The sequence below is a fragment of the Gambusia affinis genome, linkage group LG08, assembly GCF_019740435.1.
Source record: "Gambusia affinis linkage group LG08, SWU_Gaff_1.0, whole genome shotgun sequence".
In the NCBI taxonomy this organism is placed as follows: Eukaryota; Metazoa; Chordata; class Actinopteri; order Cyprinodontiformes; family Poeciliidae; genus Gambusia; species Gambusia affinis.
Window position 1 is genome coordinate 29,752,689 of NC_057875.1, and position 20,291 is coordinate 29,772,979.

The window sequence follows — 20,291 nt, forward strand, 5'->3', positions numbered from 1 at the left end:
TCCAAGTATAAAATACTTTAATTAAACGTCATATTTGCTTTTGGAAAGGGATGTTGTTAAAGGTTTTACAGGTTCGCTTTGATTCTGGGTGTCATCTGGAAATAAAACAAATGTTTCTGAGCAGAAGAATATTTTGGTGACTCGTTTCAAAACATTTGTTGTATTTAACAAAGTTTAGTAAAATCAATAAAAGCAAATTTGGGTGCAGTAAAAGTCAGCTTGATACTTTGGGTGCAGTAAAAGTCACTGGATAGTAACTTACGTCATCTTTTTGTCACATTTACTCTGCATATAATCTAAAAGATCACATTGAGCCTGGATATGCAAACATATGCAGACAAATGATTCTGACAGCTGCTGTGAGTTGTCAGTAGAGTAATGCCATACATTCAGTTTTTTCTGTTTTATACTTCATTAAAAAAAAACTTAAAAAAAAAACTATAAAAAATCATCAAAGCCAAGCAAAGCTGATGAATGTTAGAAATGAGGAGTGCACTGATTGCAGTTTTCTGGCCGATCTTTAAAAAATTTGACCTGCTGATTCTGATCTTGGCTGGTACCATTTTTTTGTCTGAATTGTTGGTCAATACAGCAGGAAGGTCACAGGGTTGGTAAGAGTGGGGTGACTATTGCTAACCGTGAGCTGGTGGGCCGGTCTATCAGTCAGACCTCTCACTGTAGAGCAGAAGAGGACAGTGGCTGATTTTTTTGTTGACAATAGCAAAAAATGAAGAAAAATCTACTTCTGCTGAAGTAGATAAAATCAGTTTCACATATCAATATCGGCTGATCACCGATCTCCCAAAACGAAGGAAATCAGGACCAATTTATCGGTGCATCCCATTAGAGTTTAAAATGCAGTGTATTTTAAATTTTAAAGGGTAATTTATAAGTATTAGGAAATTCTGACATCAATCTAAATGTTATAATAATTCAGACATTGGTTGTGTCTTTACAGTGATCGAATTGTGCTTCTTTCAGTAAAACTGTGTCAGCCACATGTTCTGTGCTAGTGTCATCTGTAAAAAAACCTAAAATAAAAAAACATGTTAATAATTATTAAAAATACACTATTTAAATATGCAGCTTTAATTTTAAAATATGTAAAAATCAATATTTCTGTTCTGTTTTCTTTGCTCTTTTAAATTAAAACTGATTCTATGGCTGGATCCGTCAGGCCGTTCTGTCTGGGTACTGGATCAGACTCGGTTTGTGTTCGCGAGGCTGGCTGCTCAAAGCCGCGTGTCCTGGATTTCGTCCTCGGCTTCCTCTGGTAGCGACGAGATCTTGGTGGTCTGAGGCGGCGGTCTCTTGACGGAGTTCAGGCGGTGGGGCGTGGGGAAGAGGCGGAGCCTGTCGGCGGGGCTGATGGCTTGCTTCAGGTGACTCATTTCGTTCATGAGTTTCTGAATGGTGTCATAACTTTTCACAGAGCTCTTCTCGATCATCTGTTGATGAGGGGAGAAGCAGTTGTAACTATGGCCGCAGCTAACTATGACTTTACTTATTGATTAACCTATCGTTTATTCTGCCGATTAATTGACTAATCAATTAATTGGAAAAGAACTTAGCACATTCTGTAAATTTTGATTACACTTTATTTGAAGGGGTGTGCATAAGTCTGACATGATCTTTCAAACGTGACATAACACCTGTTATGATGATGAAGGAGAATTCATGAATGTTTATGACTGTTGTCATGAAGTCTCATTTGGTAAATAATGACATTTGTCATGACACATTTAATGAACTTTTAATGCAGGTTTTAATGTACCTTTGCACAAAAAGTGTCACTATTTACTAAATGATACTTCATGACAACATGAAGATTCCTTCATGTTCATAGCAGGTGTTATGCCATGTTTATAACAATGTCAGGTCACTGTTTAACACTGTTAAATCAAGTGTCACCATTTTTTTTTTTTTTTTTTTTTACTTTGGATGCAAAATGTATTTTGATACAGTGTTGACTCATTTACTGCTCTTAGTGTGTTGTTCTTTCACCAATTAACCTTTTTTGAGTCTGTATACTTCAGCTAACAATTAATAAATTAATAAATTCCATTGACAATTATTTCAATAATCAATTTGCTCATGATTAATCTGATTAATCATTGCAGCTGTAGAGTTACAGGTTCAGCAACCATTATAAAACAAAGAATCATTTTCATCCTCAGTCCAATAAATAAATAAAAAAAACTCGTTTAGAGCCACAAACGTTCTGTGACCTTTTGGAAAAAAAGGTTGGTAAATGTGCCAGTTTATCATATAGGAATGCTGTTTTTTCTTCTATTTTTAGGTTTTGAAATAAAGAAAAACAATAAACGTTGTAAAAGGATAATAGAATAGATACATTTAGCATTTCCAACTGAAAAACAAGTAAAAAATTGATTTGAAATACTTCTGTTCTGAAACATCAGTGTAATTAATTCATGACAAAAGAGGAATTAATACAAAAAACCTGCATTATATATTGCAGTTGAGACCACATAGTTACATACACCAAATTAAAAGACACAAACAAATTTTTTCTGTCTAAAGTTACATTGTTACTACACAGATTAAAAGACAGTAATCTCTGAAACTGATCAAATGTATGCAAACTTTTGAATTTGTCAAAAGTTTAAAAAAAATTCTAAAGAATTTAAATGCCAAGCTTTCTGGCATTTCGCAAAAAGAAATAATTTTGGTAAGAGGAAAAGTTTGGTCTATATATATATATATATATATATATATATATATATATATATATATATATATATATATATATATATATATATATATATATATATATATATATATATATATATATATATATATATATATATATATATATAGCAACCTGCTATGACCTATATATAGCAGGTTGTAGCCCCCTGAGGTAGAAGGATAAAATAATAAGACAGTAAAAAGGATTTTGGTTCCATTGCTCCACTCCTCCTTGTCACATGTTCCCGTCTACACCAACATCTTGTTCAGCCACCAAGCCCGATCGCTGACATGTCAACAAACACATGTCTAAACTCACAACATTAATTAAGAAACTTTGACTTTGTGAGACTGAAGCTGACAAAGTGCTGCTAGAAACTCACCAGGAACGACTGGCACTCCAGCAGCGGCTCCACTTTGTGTTCCGACAGGATGACGGTGCAGCCGGAAAACGACTGCTTCAACGTCTTTCTCAGGACCTGCAGCGTTCTGCTCACACACAAAAACACACACTGTTGTCGTCACCATCATCATCATCATCATCATCATCATCACCAGCAGCAGCGTCAAAGTTTAACCTGTAGACAAGCCAGCACAGAGTTGGATCGCTCATTTCAAGCTTCATTTCCCTCCATGATCATGTTTTGCGTCCATGCTTACACCAACCACACACACAGGGTGCAACATTAGATTGTCACAGCAGATTGTCACCATATGCAGTGACAGGACGTGCATGGTCTGCTCTGCACTGTGACCTCATCCTGCAGGACGCCACAAGCACAAAGAAATATACAAACTTTTAATCGCTTTCAGGAGGCGGCCGCTTCCTGGAGGTGATCAAACGTCTGAGCGCGCAGCGGGACGCTGAACGTCAGCGGGAACGGTGGAGGAGCAGCTGGGTTCGTTGAGAAAATGGAAAACCCTTTCCCTGTCTGATAAATTAACTTTTACCCGAGAAAAGCAAGGAAGACTCAAAGTTAGCTACCATTCAACAGCTTCCATCAAATGTAAAACTGCACAAATTGAAATTTCAAAAACAAATTTGCTTAGTGGAAACACAACAATTTTCAAAAAAACTTTAAACGTTTTTCTGCTAGACTGAAGTGGGGGTTTTTTTCAACCGTTTCAAAACACTTTTTCTTATCACACGAGTCACATAATCAACAGCCGGATATTACTACTGGCAAAATGATGATGAAGACGACAGGAAGTGGTAGGAGGAGGATGGCTTGTTTTTGTTTTTTAATGACTTATTGCATGAACCAAACTTATTCATGTGTGATTTTAATTGTGTTTCTTGTGTAATGGAAACACAACAAATGCAAAATTGTTGGGGGGGCTGGGGGGGAGGTTGCTATTAGTGGAATATTCACTACGTTTTGTGCACATTTGTAATGTAAACGCAGCTACAGAGACATCAGCTCTGCTCCTAATATAAAAATCTACTGGAAGGAAGATGTTTTGAACTTGTTAATTGCAGCAGGAGAAATAAGATTTGGCTGTTGAAGCTTTAGGAAAAAAAAAAAGGAGAATTGGCTGCAAAATATGTGATTTCTCCCTAAATGTAAGTTTGGTCAAGGATTTTGCTTCAAATGGTGAGTTTTGGGTTAAAACATGTTTGTTTTCATTCAGTGGGTAGAGAATCCAGAAATTTTACTCAAATAAGAGTAGAAATACTTTATAATAAAATTACTCAAGTAAAAGTTAAAAGTACAGCGTAATAAAATGACTCATAAACCCTGAAACAGATGAGGCCAAACATACCTAAATATCAGCATCAGGTTTAGCCTCGGTGATGTTAGCTTAGCTTCTATTAGTTCAGATGAATCAAATATTTGTTAGAACTGAAACAATTAACTTTGAACTGCAGCATGCCTAGACATCAGTTTGTGCTGCAGCATGTGGGACATAAACAGAATACTGCAACAAATAAGATCTTTATATGTGTAGGAAAACCGTTCATAACAGAGAATTTAAAAACACTCTAAATTTTGACTTTAAAAAAAACAAAAAAACAAACAACTCAGTGTAAAATTGATGAATGATAATTGTTCTAACTATGATAAAAGCAGCCCACAGAGTGTTGGTGGCTGGTTCTGGTACTGACATGGGGTCCAGGTAGGAGGACGGCTCGTCCAGCAGCAGGATGCGGGCCTTGCTGAGGATGGAGCGGGCCAGACACAGCAGCTGTTTGTGGCCGTTGCTCAGAACGCTGCCACCGTCCTTCAGCTCAAAGTCCAGCTTATCGGGGAACTGCTCAATGACCGACTTCAACCCAACCTGCAGGAATCACACACAGCTTACTTTACTGCACAGGGCGGAGGCTGCTGGTGGAACATGGCTGACTTCTACAATACAAACACTTTATATTCCTCGTGTTCTTTTTATTTTTAACATCTGGCATTTGACAGATGTTTCGCTATAAAATGGCATTTTATAGTGATAACTAAATAAATATAATAACATAGTTGATTGGAAACAGCCTCACCTCCTCAGCCACTCGCCACAGCTCATCGTCACTGTAACGGCCGTACGGGTCCAGGTTCATCCGGAAGGTTCCAGTCAGAATAAAGACTTTCTTTTAGATCAACACAAGGGAAGAAAAAACACAAATAAATTGAATTACAACATGATGTCCCCCCACACACACACACACACACACCTCTAGACCACTACCATTTACCCTGCCTTTCATTAAAGACATTAAAGCCTGAATCTCAGATTTATTTTTTGAAAGGTCAAAAATATTTCATCCATCCATTCAAAACTTAAGTGTATAACACATGCAGAAAAACTGCATTTGAAACCTACCAAAATAAAACAAGACAAATGAAGCAAAGTCAAATTTCAGAAAAACATGTCTGTTTTTCCATTTTTAATATAATTTTTTGTCTTTTTTAAAGATTCATTTACCTCAGTCACCAGCAGCCTAAGCTTATCTGTCTGAATTTGAACATGTGTACCTGCGGCACCACTCCGAAGGCCTTCCTCCATGTTTGCACGGGCATGGAGCTGGAAGGAACTCCGTCGATGTACATTTCCCCTTCGGTGTAGGCGAGGCGCAGCAGAGCGGACAGCAGGGTACTCTTCCCAGAACCGGTCCTACCCAGCAGACCCACCTGCACAGGGACAGAGGAAATTAGAATTCGTTTCATCACATTAAAAAAATTCTGTTCAGAAACTGTTTTTACACATTGGGCTAAAAAGTTCTACCTTGCGACATATTACACGCGAGCGTAAACAAACTCTGTCTTCCTCCACATCCTGTCAAAGGGCATCAGGGTTAAACTGAAGGGCTAATGCTCACCAGGTTTGATTCTGAGAAGGTCTTGATTATTAGAATTCTTCCCAGAAGAACATAATTTATGAACCAATGAGGCCAAAGTACAGACCCTCTATTTTTTCTTTATTTTCATTATTTTCATTCAAAGAGAAGAACTGGAACGAGCCGTTCAACTTCTCTCTAGATACTATCAGTTCACCTCTTTTAATTCTTTGAATATTTTTTTTGTCATTTATTTCTACATAAGTCAACATCTTGCTTAGCAAGATGCGGTAACATAAAGATGGAGAGGAAAAAAACAACATTTTTTTAATTTGAAATTAGAATCAATAACTTGTACTGATCTAAAAGAGCCGATAGAATTATATCGATATAATACTATATCGATGTATGTATATATATATATATTTACACAAATAAATCTTATTGATTGATTGATTGATTGATTGATTGATTGATTGATTGATTGATTGATTGATTGATTGATTGATTGATTGATTGATTGATTGATTGATTGATTGAAATGTAAAGGTGTTCCTTGGACATCTGGACTTCCAGTCACCACTCAGGACTTACACTCTGACCCCCCTCCACAGCGAAGGAGATGTCGTTGAGCACGGCCCGCCCAGCTTCTGTGTATTTGACGGTGAGACCCTGGACATTCAGCTGGCCACGGTTAGGCCAGTAGCTGTACGCGCTTGGGTTGTTGATGACAAGATCAGAACCTCCTTTTCCTCCAGGTTTTCCTTGGAAGGTCTCTTCTGATGCCAAGTCGATGAATTTGAACACTCGATCCACTGAACGCATCTGGGAAGAGAGAAAGACAGGTTAGAGGACACACAACACCACTAACACCACTGTGTGAGCATGCTGTATGATGATTTTAGTTTGTGTGATGCTACGTCTACAACTACTGCTATTATTTATGATAGTAATAATAGTAATAGTTGTAGCAGAAATGCACATTTTGACATTTTGTTTTTAAATGATTAAAAACCCATGTTAGAAAACCAGATATTTTTTAAGATATTTTTTTACTCTATTACATTCATTGCTATGATTGCCAAAATATCTCCAGAGAACCTCAGTTCAACAGGACATTGATCCAAAGAGCTCCATTAAGTCCATCTCTGAAAGGAACATCAAGTTTTTAGGAAATCCTAATCAAAGTTTTGACTCCAGTCTGATTGAAATTACCTTAACCTCTAGAACCCTAGAGGTTCCACCGGTGGGTCCACCAGTGGGTCCATCAGGTTCTAGAGGTTAAACAGCCCATTTATGGACAAAATCCTTTCAATGTTTCCAAATTAAAACAACTCAGCCACAAAGTGGTGTTGGTCAAAAATTCTTCGCAGTGATGTAAAAAGAGTTCCAGTTATCACAAAAGTTTCGTGAAAGTTGCTTGTTGGAAAAACCAATAATTATTATTCCACTTTTTTTACATACAAAAATCTCCAACCTTTGTTGGAACCTTTGTATTCACATCTTTCAGTATGTGTGTAATTCTGAAACACAAGCACCAACCACTAACAACAGTCACAAACACTGCAGCTGCTTTTCTTGGTCAACAGGGGGCTCATTTCTGCTTCAAAAACCGACCTGATGGGATGCTGGACAAGACTGTCAGTGTGTTGAAGTTATGTTAAAATGAGTTAGCCTAGCAGTGAAGGTATCTAAGCCTAAAATAGCATCTCAATGCTAAACATGTTGCAGCGGAAATCCCTAATGCTAAAGCTAACACCCACAGTTCACATTTCTAAAGAGGATCCTTGAATGATCAGAGCTTCCTGAAACACTGGGAAGCTGAATCCGTATAGTAATTGGCACATTATAGTAGCTAATGTACCAAATGCAATTTACTACATTAGCTTTGCATCAAATTGCAATAGAGTTCCACCACTAGGTTTTTATAGTGTTGTTGGATCAAAAATTAAATAAAACTTAAGTATGTTTAACTAAATCTTCTCACACATTTGACCTTGAAGTATTGAAGGAATAAGTTGATTAAAAGCGTAATCAGATATATGTTTCTGAAAACAAACAATGTTCCAGTAGCATCCAGCTGCTTACCAGACCATCCACATTGATACTGGTGATGATAGCCCATTGGAAAGTACCCAGGATGAGCATGGCCAGAGCCACAATGATGCCAATCTCTCCAGGTCTGTCCTCTGTAAAGTGCATGCAAATTCACACACAGATACACACGCACACACACGCACACACGATGTCATCAGCACTATCCAATAAAAGCTCACCTCTCTGATGTCAGAGCTGAACTCATGTATTGCAGCACTCCCACTGGCTCCATTGGAAGCTAATGAGCTGTGAAATTAGCCTTAAACCTGCACTTAACATAAACAGAAGCAGTGACGCAGCAGCGTTTTTTTTATTGTGTGTTTGCGTTTCCCATTCATTTAATCAAACATGTGCTCCCTTTTGCATTCCAGCAGTTTTCATCTGTCAAACTGTTCTGTTCAGATCCTATATTTTTATTTGTTATGCTCAGTCCATTAAAGTCTCTTATTAGGACTGGATGTAGATGCACCATATAACAAACCCGATCTACATTACTGAAGCAAATGAGGTTCAACACGACGTTACAATCGCAAATTTGAACCAAAATTTCTAGTATGATTCAGTCAGAATCCAAGAACTTTTTTTTTTTTTTTTTTGCATTAGACTGTCATATAAAACTGCTTCAGTTCAGATATCAAAGCAGAGTTGTTATTCTGTATGTCTTCAATGTTAGCTAGTGTAGCTAACAAGAGATGCTACATTGTGTAATGTAGCATCTCAGCTCTATTTATCAAAGCTGAGTCATAACTCTGATGCTACATTAGACATTAGCTGATATAGCAAAAATGCTATATTAGGTGATATAACAGAGATGCTATATTTTCATCTCTGCTATATCTGCTAGTATAGCAGGATTGCTACATTAGTTAATGCATGATTGGTATGAAACTTCCGGTGGCAGACAGCTTCTGTTTTTACAAAGTCAGGTAAAGTCAGGTATGAAAAGGCCAAAAGTGCAAAATGTCAAAGGAGTGAAACACTTAGCATTACTTCTCAGTCATTGCAAACTAGCCCTAGTATTTATTTTGTAGATTCATGGTGACATGTGACCAACAATAGTTTGGAACTCTCTCATGAAGTTCAACCAGATGTCATCAATTTGGAACCATCTGACTGCAATCAAGTACTGAGGATGGTGGACTGAATCAAAGGGGATTGATGCAGTTTGTTGACAACACAACTGGGTACTGCAGAATGAAATTGAGCACATTTGATGCAATTCAGTCATTATCAGACTGAATTAAACTATACAGAAGTGGAAGCAATTACACTATACCCAATTGTATGTAGCTGGATTGAAATCTGAATTAAACACTTTTTAGTTGCTTTAAACTGGTGCTGAATTTATCTGTGTGTCCCCTTATGAATTAAATACCAGGGATGCTTTACTAAGTAACAATTTACAGAAATTTAGGAGTAATGTTGCTTTCAATATAGAATACTAGAACCAGCTGTAAGATCATATGTGAAATGAGACTCTTGAAGTTCCTTCTTAATCTACACTCGAAAATCTTGAAGGATTTAGTCTTCCTATTACTCACTGTTGGTTCCTACAGCGATGAAGGCAGCGACGGTGAAGAACAACACAAAGATCACATCACAGCGGAACAGGAACCATCTCAGCGAGGACAGGTAGTGGAACCAGGTAGCTGTGTGGGTGTTCAGAGCTTTATGGAAGAGTGTCTCAAAGTAAGTCTGGCGTCCAAAAGCTCGAATTGTCCATAAACCCTTTAGTGAAATGATGAGGTGAGAGAAAATGGGACTTCGAGCTGCAGGGAAGAAAAAACGTGTTTTTAAAGGCACGAATACGAATCATATAGCTACAACATTTTCAGTCTGGCGAGTTGGTTCCCATTTAAAGGCACACTTAATTAATTAGAGATACTAAAGGAAATGGGCTCTTTATCAGAAATGGCTGCAGTATTTAACAATGAAATCAGAGGCATAAAGACAATACGGTTATTTGGATTTTGATTGACCATCACAAAAATAAGGGATAATTTCATAACTCAACTCTAATAATTTAGTCTTTCTTCGAAAGATACTTAAACAGTGCTGTACTAAAATTTAAAATGTTAGAAAAATGTTTTATAGCAACAGCTCTCACACTCTCACACTGCTGCTGCTAATAAAAACATTTGATGGTGGAATTAAATATTTGTAATCCTGTTCTCATATTTTCCTCACTGCCTCCACATAAATTCTCTAGAGTCCAATATTCATGTTGCTCAGCAAATTAATAATTTGCTTTAATTTAGCCTCCCTGTTTAGTGGTTTGCTCATATGGGTAGGGTAAACATTTTATTATGGAGGCTCAAAACTGACATAATTAAAAATAAAAGCAGAAATGTATCATTTTTGGTCCTCTATATCTTTTTACTCCTCAGCCCTTAAATTCCTTTCACATTGCAAGTGTAAATGTACTCTTCATTTCTCAACTGAAGATAAGGAGTTGTTGTTATTTTAATCTTTTTATTTCACCAAATGTTTTAGAAATTGCAAATTGCAATTGATCCATTTTTTTTGCCAAAGACATTTCTTCTACACAAGTGAGGCTTTCCGACTCTCCTTCCAGCTCCGTTGGATGTTTCTAGCCCACTTGTAGTTATTTTAGCAACTGTTTTCTTGACTTGATTCATAATTTGACCCTTCTTAAACAGACTAACCTCTTTATCATGACCACAGATCGGGACTTCCAACACGATTGCTTAAGAAATGAAAAATTACTGACTGCATCAGTAAGGATTAGATAACTGGCGACCAGTTGAAACATAACCATCTATACAGGAATGATCCAATGGGATGCCCTTATCTAGAGGCGGTGAATCATGGTCCTTAAAGAGACATCGTCCTTCATCGTCCAACATGATGGGCAAATTAGCCAAAACAATACGGTCATAATAATTGACTGATATCCCAAACCCAAGGCTTGAAAAAAACTGGAGATCTGAAATTGGTTCCAAAATTCCTGTTGGTACATCTGTACATCTTTAACATCTGTAATGTAGTGTAATATTAATAAAATATAATTATTTATTAATTATCTGTGTAGAAATAAGTAGTAGTTCAGATGTTTGGATTCTAATCCACTTTAGGCTCCTGAAACTCAGACTTCATTCAGAATGTCCCTGAGCCCCAGCAGCCTGATTTCTACACAGTGTGGATCTTCTCTCTGTCTTTGTCTGTTTTTCAAGGGCGATCTCCACAGACACCAAAACACCACTGGAAACAATAGGAAAAAACTACACTATCCCTAAGCTATGGGTAAAAACCGAGGAACGTAGTTCATTGAAGCTGACTAATGCTTTATGTTTCCACTGCATTTTTGCCTAATATGTTACATAAAGCAGGAGAAAGAACAACACCAGGATATAGCTGGAGGAAATCCCAGCTTGGCTCATCTCTGTGACCCTAGTGCACTTTGGAAAGACCTTGCCGTCACCACTAAAGCACGCACAACATGACAGAACCGAGCACACAGCAGGGATGTCCAACAAACACAGTGGCATCTACAGTGGTCCAGTGACCTGTTTTCTCATCCTTGAGCATCCAACAGCAGAAACTTACTTAGATGTCTCATGCACATAAGTTTGTCTCTAACAATTTTTTAGAATCTAATTTGGTCTTTTTAGCCCAAACATTTACATTAAAATTGTGTTTAGAGATCCAGTATGAACTGTGTAGGGATACCATTTTTTGGTTAAGTCAGAAATGTACCACTTTTTCAAACCAATTGAAAGCAAACCTGTTTTTGGAGCGAATGCAGTAGTAAATTTACTGCCTGCACTTTTGCACAATGTCTTAATATCAAGCCTTCTCTTGTTGATGGATTATTACTTTGCCCATAAAAGTGTTGATTTTATTTCTGGGCATGACAGCCAGCAGAAAGGTGTTAACAGGGCCAGAGGACTGGAAAAAACCCACACAAGTCTGTGTCTGAACAAAACAATTGTCATCTGATAGTTTCCTTGCTTGGACCCTAATCAAAGCAGTATCATCGTCAATTGTCTGACTCATTCACTGCCACAAAACATTGTCTGGAAACTGCTAGATCTGGGTTTAATATTAAGGGCAAACCTAAAAAAACTGTTGTTTTTTCCAATCTCCTCCATAAACTTATCAGCATAAACAGCATAATTATTGCATATTAAAAATGTTGTTACCCATAAAGAAGCCAAAGGATCAAAAAAGCAGTATATTGTTGAGGTCATGTTGCTGTGCTGCCAGTCAGAGGAAGACTATAGAGCAATTTATTGGGTTGTTGTGGCTAAAGTGTTTTGCTTGTATGAGCTAGTTTGAGCACATGATTACCCACTGTTCAGGCACAAGAAAAAAAAAAAATTAGAACTATCTTCAAACACTTATTCTGGACAGAACTCAAATCTGATCTTCCACATTACCATTGTAACATTACCATTGTAACATTACCATTGTAACATTACCATTGTAACATTACCATTGTAACTTGACTAAACTAAGACCAGTTTCTGGCAGACCAAATCTGATCATTCTCCTGCTCCTCTATCGGCGATTCCAGTTTTAGCTGAACAACTTGAAGGGTCTTCTTTGATGGAGTAGGACAAATTAAAATCATATCTGGGTTTAGGGCCTTTTCCCAGGGACTAAGAGCATTGCCCATAGAGTATATCACATCATGATGAAAGCCAGGCTCACCAAACAGATGTCACTACAGATTGCTACCCAAAGACCATGTGGAGCACGTGGATTGGGATGAAGGGATCAGTTTTGAAGAGTCACTACCTGTTCAATTTTGTGTTCTCACATGTCTTTTAAAGACCCTCCAGTTAAAGATAAAAAACCCCAATAAGACCAAAGAGCAGTTTTTTGAACAATAACAATAATTATTGTTAATTTGTTGCTAAGAGATGAGTATGTTTTCTGGTAACCAAGTGCCACGAAGCAGATATCAGATTTTTACTTTTTCAAAATTTACCGACTGTAAATTTTTTGTGTCAATGCAGATAAGCTGTGTTTCAAAAGAGCTTATGTTATATAAACAATAACATTACTTGTTATTAATTTGGTGTTAAGAGATGAGCATTTTTTTTCTGGTAAACTGCCGATTTTTCTTTTGTGTTGAATATCTGTTTTATATTTACTACCAATGACAAAAAAAAAACAAAAAAAAAACATTTTCACTTTTCTGCAAAATTCACCAACTGCACAAATCTTAAGTAGTTTTTTTTTCTGGTAACGACCTGTCACGAAGTATAAATCAGATTTTTACTTTTGTGTTGAATATCTGGTTTATGACATATTTACCACCAAAGACAAAAAAGGAAAAACACTTTCACTTTTCTGCCAAATTCACTAACTGCACAATTCTTCTTAAGTAGTAAGTAATGTAAGATAAGTAGTATTTCAAAAGAGCAGAAGAAATCTTATGTTGTTTGAAGAATAACAATATTTGCTACTGGAAAATGCACTCATTTCTTAGCAACAGATTAACCACAAAGTGCCACAAAATAAACATCTGATTTTTACTTTTGCAAAAGTAAAAATCAGAAGGCAGTACATTAATATTAGCACAAATATTAACAATTTCAAGACATCTCCTTAGGACTCCACCTGCAACCATAACCAGAATAAAGTCTTCTTTTCTTACCTTCAGCCTCTAGCTGTTTGAGTTGTTGTCCGGTTCGCAAAAAGTACTTCCTGATGACCACAAAGATAACAGCCAGAGGGATTGCGGATATAAAGATGTATGGTCTCATGATGGACACCGTGAAGATACACCCAATGACAAGTAAAGTTAACTGGTGTGAGGAAAAATGAGAGGATAAAAAGGAAATAATGAAGTTATTATTTTTTATTGTTTGTTCCAAAGAGTTCATTTGCAATGAAGCAACTGTTAGAGTTCTTCTAACACTATATTTACCATAAATAAAAAAATTGACAGATGCTTTCAAATTACATACCTCAAGAACACAAATAAAACTTTAATCAATTGAACAACTGCAGCAACACAATATGTAATACAATACAAACACTTTTATTTCATAATGTGAATAAACAGAGATCATTTCACTGTATCCTCACAGCTAGTTATTACCAAATGTTTTGCAGACCTTTCAGCTCCAGTTATCAGTGATCCCTTATAAAGAAACATTTTTGTATAGTGAAACCATGAATATTTAAATAGGTAGGTATGGAGGTTGTAATCAGTGTATAGTTAGAATGCAGCTGGAATGGTTAAGTTGATTAAAAAAAAAACGCAGAGTGGCTTAGTACTAACAAACCTGAGAGGTTGAGAACCAACACCATTATCCAGTGTTAATAATAAGTATTTCCCCCCTTGGTCAGACCTAAATGTTTAACATAATCAAAGGACTTTTAATGTCAAAGATTACATAAATAATACAAAAAAGCAAATGATTTCATTTTAAAAGCTATTTGAAACAAAGTAGTGAAAATGTAACAGCTTCCTAGTCCTTTTTACACCATGTGCCAACATCCTTGGCAACTACTGCCACCAAGTATACACAGTACTTTGTGTTTCAATGCAGTCGCACTGGAGGAGTTTAAAGATTGCCTGGAATCATTATCTTCCTTCGTTACCAGTAGTTACCTCCCAATAAAGTAATATGGCTGTTTTAGTTCAGTACCAAAATGGTTTCTCATACAAAGAACAACACAGAAGTTTCTGAAATCATCTAGAACCTGAAGGTGAGCGGTGAGTGTGTCTGGATATACAACATTAGCTATGTTTCCATCCAATGGTCATGCAAATTTTGAGCAAACTTTTAACATGTCCCCCTGCCCCCACCATCACCAAAAAAAAAGAAAATGCAAAGAAGATGGAGTCTTCTTTTTCAGGTGGCAAGAGATTGGAATTGTTTTTCAATTAATATAGTTGTATCTGGAAAAATTACAATCCAAAAAATGTAATATTTGCATGACAAACAAAACAACATTTGATATGACAGAGGTATCAACAATGTGAATCAAGGGAATACGTGTCGGTACAACAAAGGTAAGATTCTCTCTGCAACAACATCAACTTTCTTTGTTGTGTCGTCAAATACCTGTATGAGGTCAAACAGCACTAGAGGTAGCATGTCATCAATGACAGCCATGTCCTTGGTGAATCTGTTCATTATCCGGCCTAGAAAGAGAAAAACGAAAAAGAAAAAGACGGGAAATAAATCTACTGTGCAGTGTTACCACCACAAAGAGAGAAGCGGTACCAAAAAGCAGAGTACCTGTTTTCATGGTGTTAAGCACAGACATGGGGGCCCGTAGCACAGAGCTAAGCATCTGTTCGTGAAGTCTTTTAGACACGGTGAGCAACGTGTGGACTAAAGGAAGACCCCTGAAGACTCCAAGGGCCAGTATGCTGTCTGAGTGAGCAAAGAATATGTAGATGATGTAGTAGGCGCTGGTTGGTGTGACTATGACAGCGAGGTGGACAGGAGTCGATGACGCATTAGGGTGCTGCTCATCAATGTAGTTTGGTGAATTTGGATTGGCACCATCCCTCCATATCTCACTGGTTGAATGAAGCAAAAGACGGACATTAAAACACGGATTCACTTTTCATCAAAGCTCCATCGCAGATTGGAAATGTCTTTTGACTATTTAGCCCTTAATTATGATTATGTACGAAATAACAGACATAATTTAAAAACATTATTCCATTTTACCACATGGTGAGTTTGTATGTACAGGAACGTACACAACACTCACTCAGTAATGAGAAAAATGCCAATGACACATCCAGCAACCTGATGAATGAAAAAAGAGGAATTTACAGTTAATTAAAATTACAAAGTTGAAAAACACTTTTAAATAAAAAAATAAACAGAATTTTACCTCAATGGCAAAGACAATCACAATGAAAATTAGGACATAGATTAAACTCCTATTGGTGGAAATGTAACGTAGGTAAGTACTCCATGAGGTAGTTTCAAATATCTTCTCCCGTTCATCTGCAAAGCACTCCTGTGAAAAAGTAAAACCATCATTTTTGCATAAATGGCAAATATGAATGTATCTTTTGTTGCGAAAATACAATAAAGCAAAGAAAACAGGTATGAAGGAAGATTCAGCACCTAACGGCTTTATTAAACAGTTTGATTTTAAACTTTGTAAAAGAAAAAAAAATAAAGGGTACATGTTTTTCTTATATTTTATTGGTCCTAGAGGCCTTTATTTGACAGTGAATTGACAGGAAAGTGGGGGAAAGACATGTGCCAAAGGTCGCCAGGCCAGGAATCGAACCTGCGACAGCAGCACGAGGACTAAGGCCTCCATTTGTGGGTTGTGCTTAACCCCTATGCCACCACAGCACGCCCAAAAGAGGACATGTTTGAAATTGAATGTGAAACTATCTTTAATATATGAAAGAGAAATTTTGAATCTTTTAAATGAAATAAAAAATGAGCAGATTTTAGTAGTCTAATAATTGTCCAGAGAGTGTGTTTAGGTGTGTTGGTGTTTTGTACACTAATGTTAGGCATTAATGATTCAGAATACCTTCCAAACAACTAGGAGAGTTGAAGGAGCTAAAAGAGCACAGAAATTTCATTTCATTTCTACAGTGCAAATGACAGTCAGTCACAAAATAAAAATATAAACAAAAATACCCACCCTTAACAGAGATAGGTGACACTGGCAGCAACTAGCAGCATAGCTCTAGCATGTGAGTTCACACAGAACAGTTCAATAATAGGCTAACAAACCAAATGTTTATGATATAGAACAGCTGTGTCAAGCTCGTTTTCATTTTGGGCCACATCACGATCAAGAATGCCTTTAAAGGGCCGTTTATGGCAGAATATGTTGTTAAAACTGCCTATTAATAAACAGCTGACTCTGCATTTAGTGAGAAAGTCTTGAAATTAAGTAATATTAAACATGTTTTTACCTTTATCTAATTTGGCACAAAACAAATAAAACTGCTGATTGATAAAATAATATGTAAAAAACACAACTCTTATTGCCCTGTGACAAACTGGTGACCTGTCCAGGGTGACCCCGCCTCTCGCCCAGAACGTAGCTGAAGATAGACACCAACAACCCTCCCGACCCCATTAGGGACAAGGGTGAACTGAAAATGGATGGATGGACAACTTTTATTTTAAAGATTCTATTTCCAGAGGGCCACATAAAATCTTCTAGTGGGACAAATTTGGCCCACGGGCCTCGAGTTTGACACGTGATGTAGAGCCAGATTAATAAGAGGAAGTTCATGCTTAATTGCATTTTTACATCTAAGTGTTGTAACTGTGATGAACCAGGCACAGCTGTGCTCATAAAAAACTGAATTTCCTGTTATAAGTAGTAGTAGCAAATCTTACCTCCATGTCTACTTCATCCACTTCCTCACTTATGTCAAACACACTGTCTTTGGACAGGCGCCGGGCGTAGATGTCCAGCTCGGATGCCAGGTTGCACTGTGGGGTGATGGACAACTTTTTTCTGAAGGACGACTGCATTTGTTCTCTCCGCTCCTGACCTTGAGCATTGGTGATGAACGCCAGAACAGACTGGCGCCTGCCGTTGAGGTGCTGCAACCCGTGGTGATACAGGTTACTCCGCGGAAGCACCTCCTCTACCTGGTCGTCCTCAGGCACCACAGAAAATCTTCTCTCTGAAAGTTCATGCGCCCCATCGTCCATGGATGTTGACTGGAAGTTATTTGTCTGCTGGGAGTTCCCGATGAATGAAAACTTGCGGGCAGCTGCAAGAGGGTTGAGGATGAGCGAAGGCTTGCGTTTTTCGGGATAGCCATCGCCCATAGCGTGGCTGTGAGACGGTGCGTGGCGGAAGGACTGGCGATTAGGGTCTGGGCCTCGGAAATTTGCCGTTTCATCTACAGAGACTCTGCGAAGAGTTTCCGTGAGAATGGAGCCACGCCGCTCCGCTTTGATGTTGTCGTAAGCTTCGAGTCCAAGCAGCAGGGAGCTGAAGTCTGGCCGCTGCGCTTGAAGCTCCGAGAAGGTCCCGTAAAAGTAGCAGTCTCCGTTGTGCAACAGAAGGATTCGATCCGCCCGCTTCAGGTGCTCCAATTTGCTGGTGACCACAACACGAGTCTTGGAGGCCATTAGTTTACAGACACATCTGCAGATTGTAAACGCACTTATAATTCCAAAATATAAGGGAATTCATTCAAATCACAAATAAGAGGTCTTTGCAGAACTTTGCAATCAGTTGCACAAAGAAAACCCCAACAGGAGAGAGCTGTCTGCTGAAACAATGGAAACAATTCTAAGACTCCTTGAAGAAGGTAAATCAGCACAGTGACGCTGGTTAATCCCAGTTGGTCTGCTCTAAACTGTGGAGAATATGCTAATAAGATAGGAACGTTTTGTTCTTCAAAGTGTCAGAACTGATGAAGAGGAAAAATGTTCCAAAAATAGGAATGCACAATGAAAGAAATGGAAGAACAGCAGCAAACACGAGAACGCTAAAGCCGAACTGTCAGCTGCTGTATGAGAACGATGAATGCTTACTGAAGAAAAATATGATTATAATTTAGCAAAGTCCTCAGATAATTAAAACTGTCAGAAAAAAAGAAAGAAGGTGGAAGAAAAGTAATTTTTTGTTTTTAAAGGAGCTTTAGTTTTTCTTCCTCACTAAAATAATGGCATGCCATTTTATAAAAGTCACTTTTAAATTTTAGATCAAAGTTGTTTATAATGTGTAGTTGTTAAAGGGGCAGTTATGTTTTGCAGCCTGACAGTATCATTTTACAGCATAATAAAATAAAATAAATAATTATGATAACTTTAGTTGTTAAATAAAATGCTATGTATGCTATGTATCAAACATGACTGAAAAGAAATTTGACTTTGCAATTTAACGTCTTTAAATCTGGGCTTCTGTCTCTTTAAGAAGTTTCTGCTCTTTTCAACACTCTGCCTTCAGTGTTGCTTCAAGGAGCACCGCTTCTCCATTAGCGCTTTAACAACATTTTCAGCAGCATTCCACTGAGAAGTATATTCTATAATTATGTCAACTGAAGGGCATTTACACCAAGTGTTTGCTAATTGTTGCTGCTGCTGCTAGTTTGAAGGAGCTGAGTGAGGTAGGAATGCTCTGTCATGCAGAAACTTGATTTGGAAACTGCAGCTCCTAGAAGGAGCTGTGCATGGAAGACGGAGCTTGGTGCTTTACAAACCCGAATGGTTTCCACTGGAGAATCAAACATGCATGAAAGAATCAAAGCAACACTCCAGGTGTGTTTTTGATTAGGGAACAACATTATAAAAAGGCAATTTTACATCATACCGATCCTTTAAATCAAATATAATTTTACCATGTGTTTTTATCTATATTTTTGTCATAAAATAACAACTAATAGATGGTATTTTGGCATAACCATTCCAATTCATTTTCCGTGATGTAAAAAGGAAAAAAAAACCTCCACTTTCTCAGAAGACTACACTGTTACCAGAGAAATTTCCCCACAGTCAATAAACATTTGAGACACAGGGAGAGCCTTGACCTTGAACTTTCTGCAGCTCTCCCAACCCCCACCACTGCTATATGAAAGACTCTCTGTTGGGATCCTTACTTGTCAAAGATCTCTTTCTCTGTTGCAATGTCCAGGTGGGTGAAAGGTGAATCGAGCAGGTACAGCTCTGCATCTTTATATACGGCCCTACCGTAAAAACAAACAAAACAAACAATATTCATATCTAATCGGAGGGCACAAAGACAGCAAAAAACTGTTGCAAAGTGTGAAGACAATAAAGTTTTACAGAAAGCAAACATTGGAAAGGAGGGGAAAAAGGTAACTGGTGTAGAGTGGGGAGAGGCCACCTGTCTACAGAGTGCTTAAAGGAAGCAATGTTTCTATGACACTACTAAAAAAAGCAAACACTTTCAGGAATGGCAGAAATAAATATCCAAACTGTAACCACATATCAATAACCACATAAACAATGCACTGGAATATTAGAGTGACTATGGTGTCCTTTATAGAGATTTAGTGAGGCAATAAAGCTTCATCAGTAGGAATGTGACTCAGGTCCTTAAATAGTTCTGAAAAATGATAAACAGGAATAAAAAATAGACTTGGGTTGTCAGGCAACAGTATAACATAAAGATAAACCTGGCAGATCCTGTTGATGGCAGAATTTGATCTAAAATTGTTCATAAACTGCTGTACAAGTATCACCATGATATAAGTATGTGACTCTACTCTTAATTAAATGACTGAACTGTGATGAGGTGGATTCAGTTGAGGTCACTT

At 37.5% G+C, this 20,291-nt stretch overlaps 1 protein-coding gene across 2 annotated transcripts in view; it reads right to left on the reverse strand.

Annotated features, from left to right (window-relative positions):
* cftr (CF transmembrane conductance regulator) overlaps nt 1–20,291 on the reverse strand; it is a 56,051-nt gene continuing 35,760 nt past the window's right edge. For both annotated transcript variants that reach the window (XM_044125735.1, XM_044125736.1), the window contains 15 exons: nt 19,611–19,697; nt 17,392–18,154; nt 15,905–16,033; nt 15,779–15,816; nt 15,295–15,581; nt 15,118–15,197; nt 13,698–13,848; nt 9,613–9,840; nt 8,063–8,163; nt 6,569–6,799; nt 5,673–5,828; nt 5,198–5,287; nt 4,817–4,989; nt 3,093–3,198; nt 1–1,448 (listed from right to left, as the gene is read on the reverse strand). In XM_044125735.1, coding sequence (XP_043981670.1) covers nt 1,233–1,448; nt 3,093–3,198; nt 4,817–4,989; nt 5,198–5,287; nt 5,673–5,828; nt 6,569–6,799; nt 8,063–8,163; nt 9,613–9,840; nt 13,698–13,848; nt 15,118–15,197; nt 15,295–15,581; nt 15,779–15,816; nt 15,905–16,033; nt 17,392–18,154; nt 19,611–19,697 — 2,836 coding nt within the window. In that variant the 3' untranslated portion in view covers nt 1–1,232. The remainder of the gene's footprint in view (nt 1,449–3,092; nt 3,199–4,816; nt 4,990–5,197; nt 5,288–5,672; nt 5,829–6,568; nt 6,800–8,062; nt 8,164–9,612; nt 9,841–13,697; nt 13,849–15,117; nt 15,198–15,294; nt 15,582–15,778; nt 15,817–15,904; nt 16,034–17,391; nt 18,155–19,610; nt 19,698–20,291) is intronic.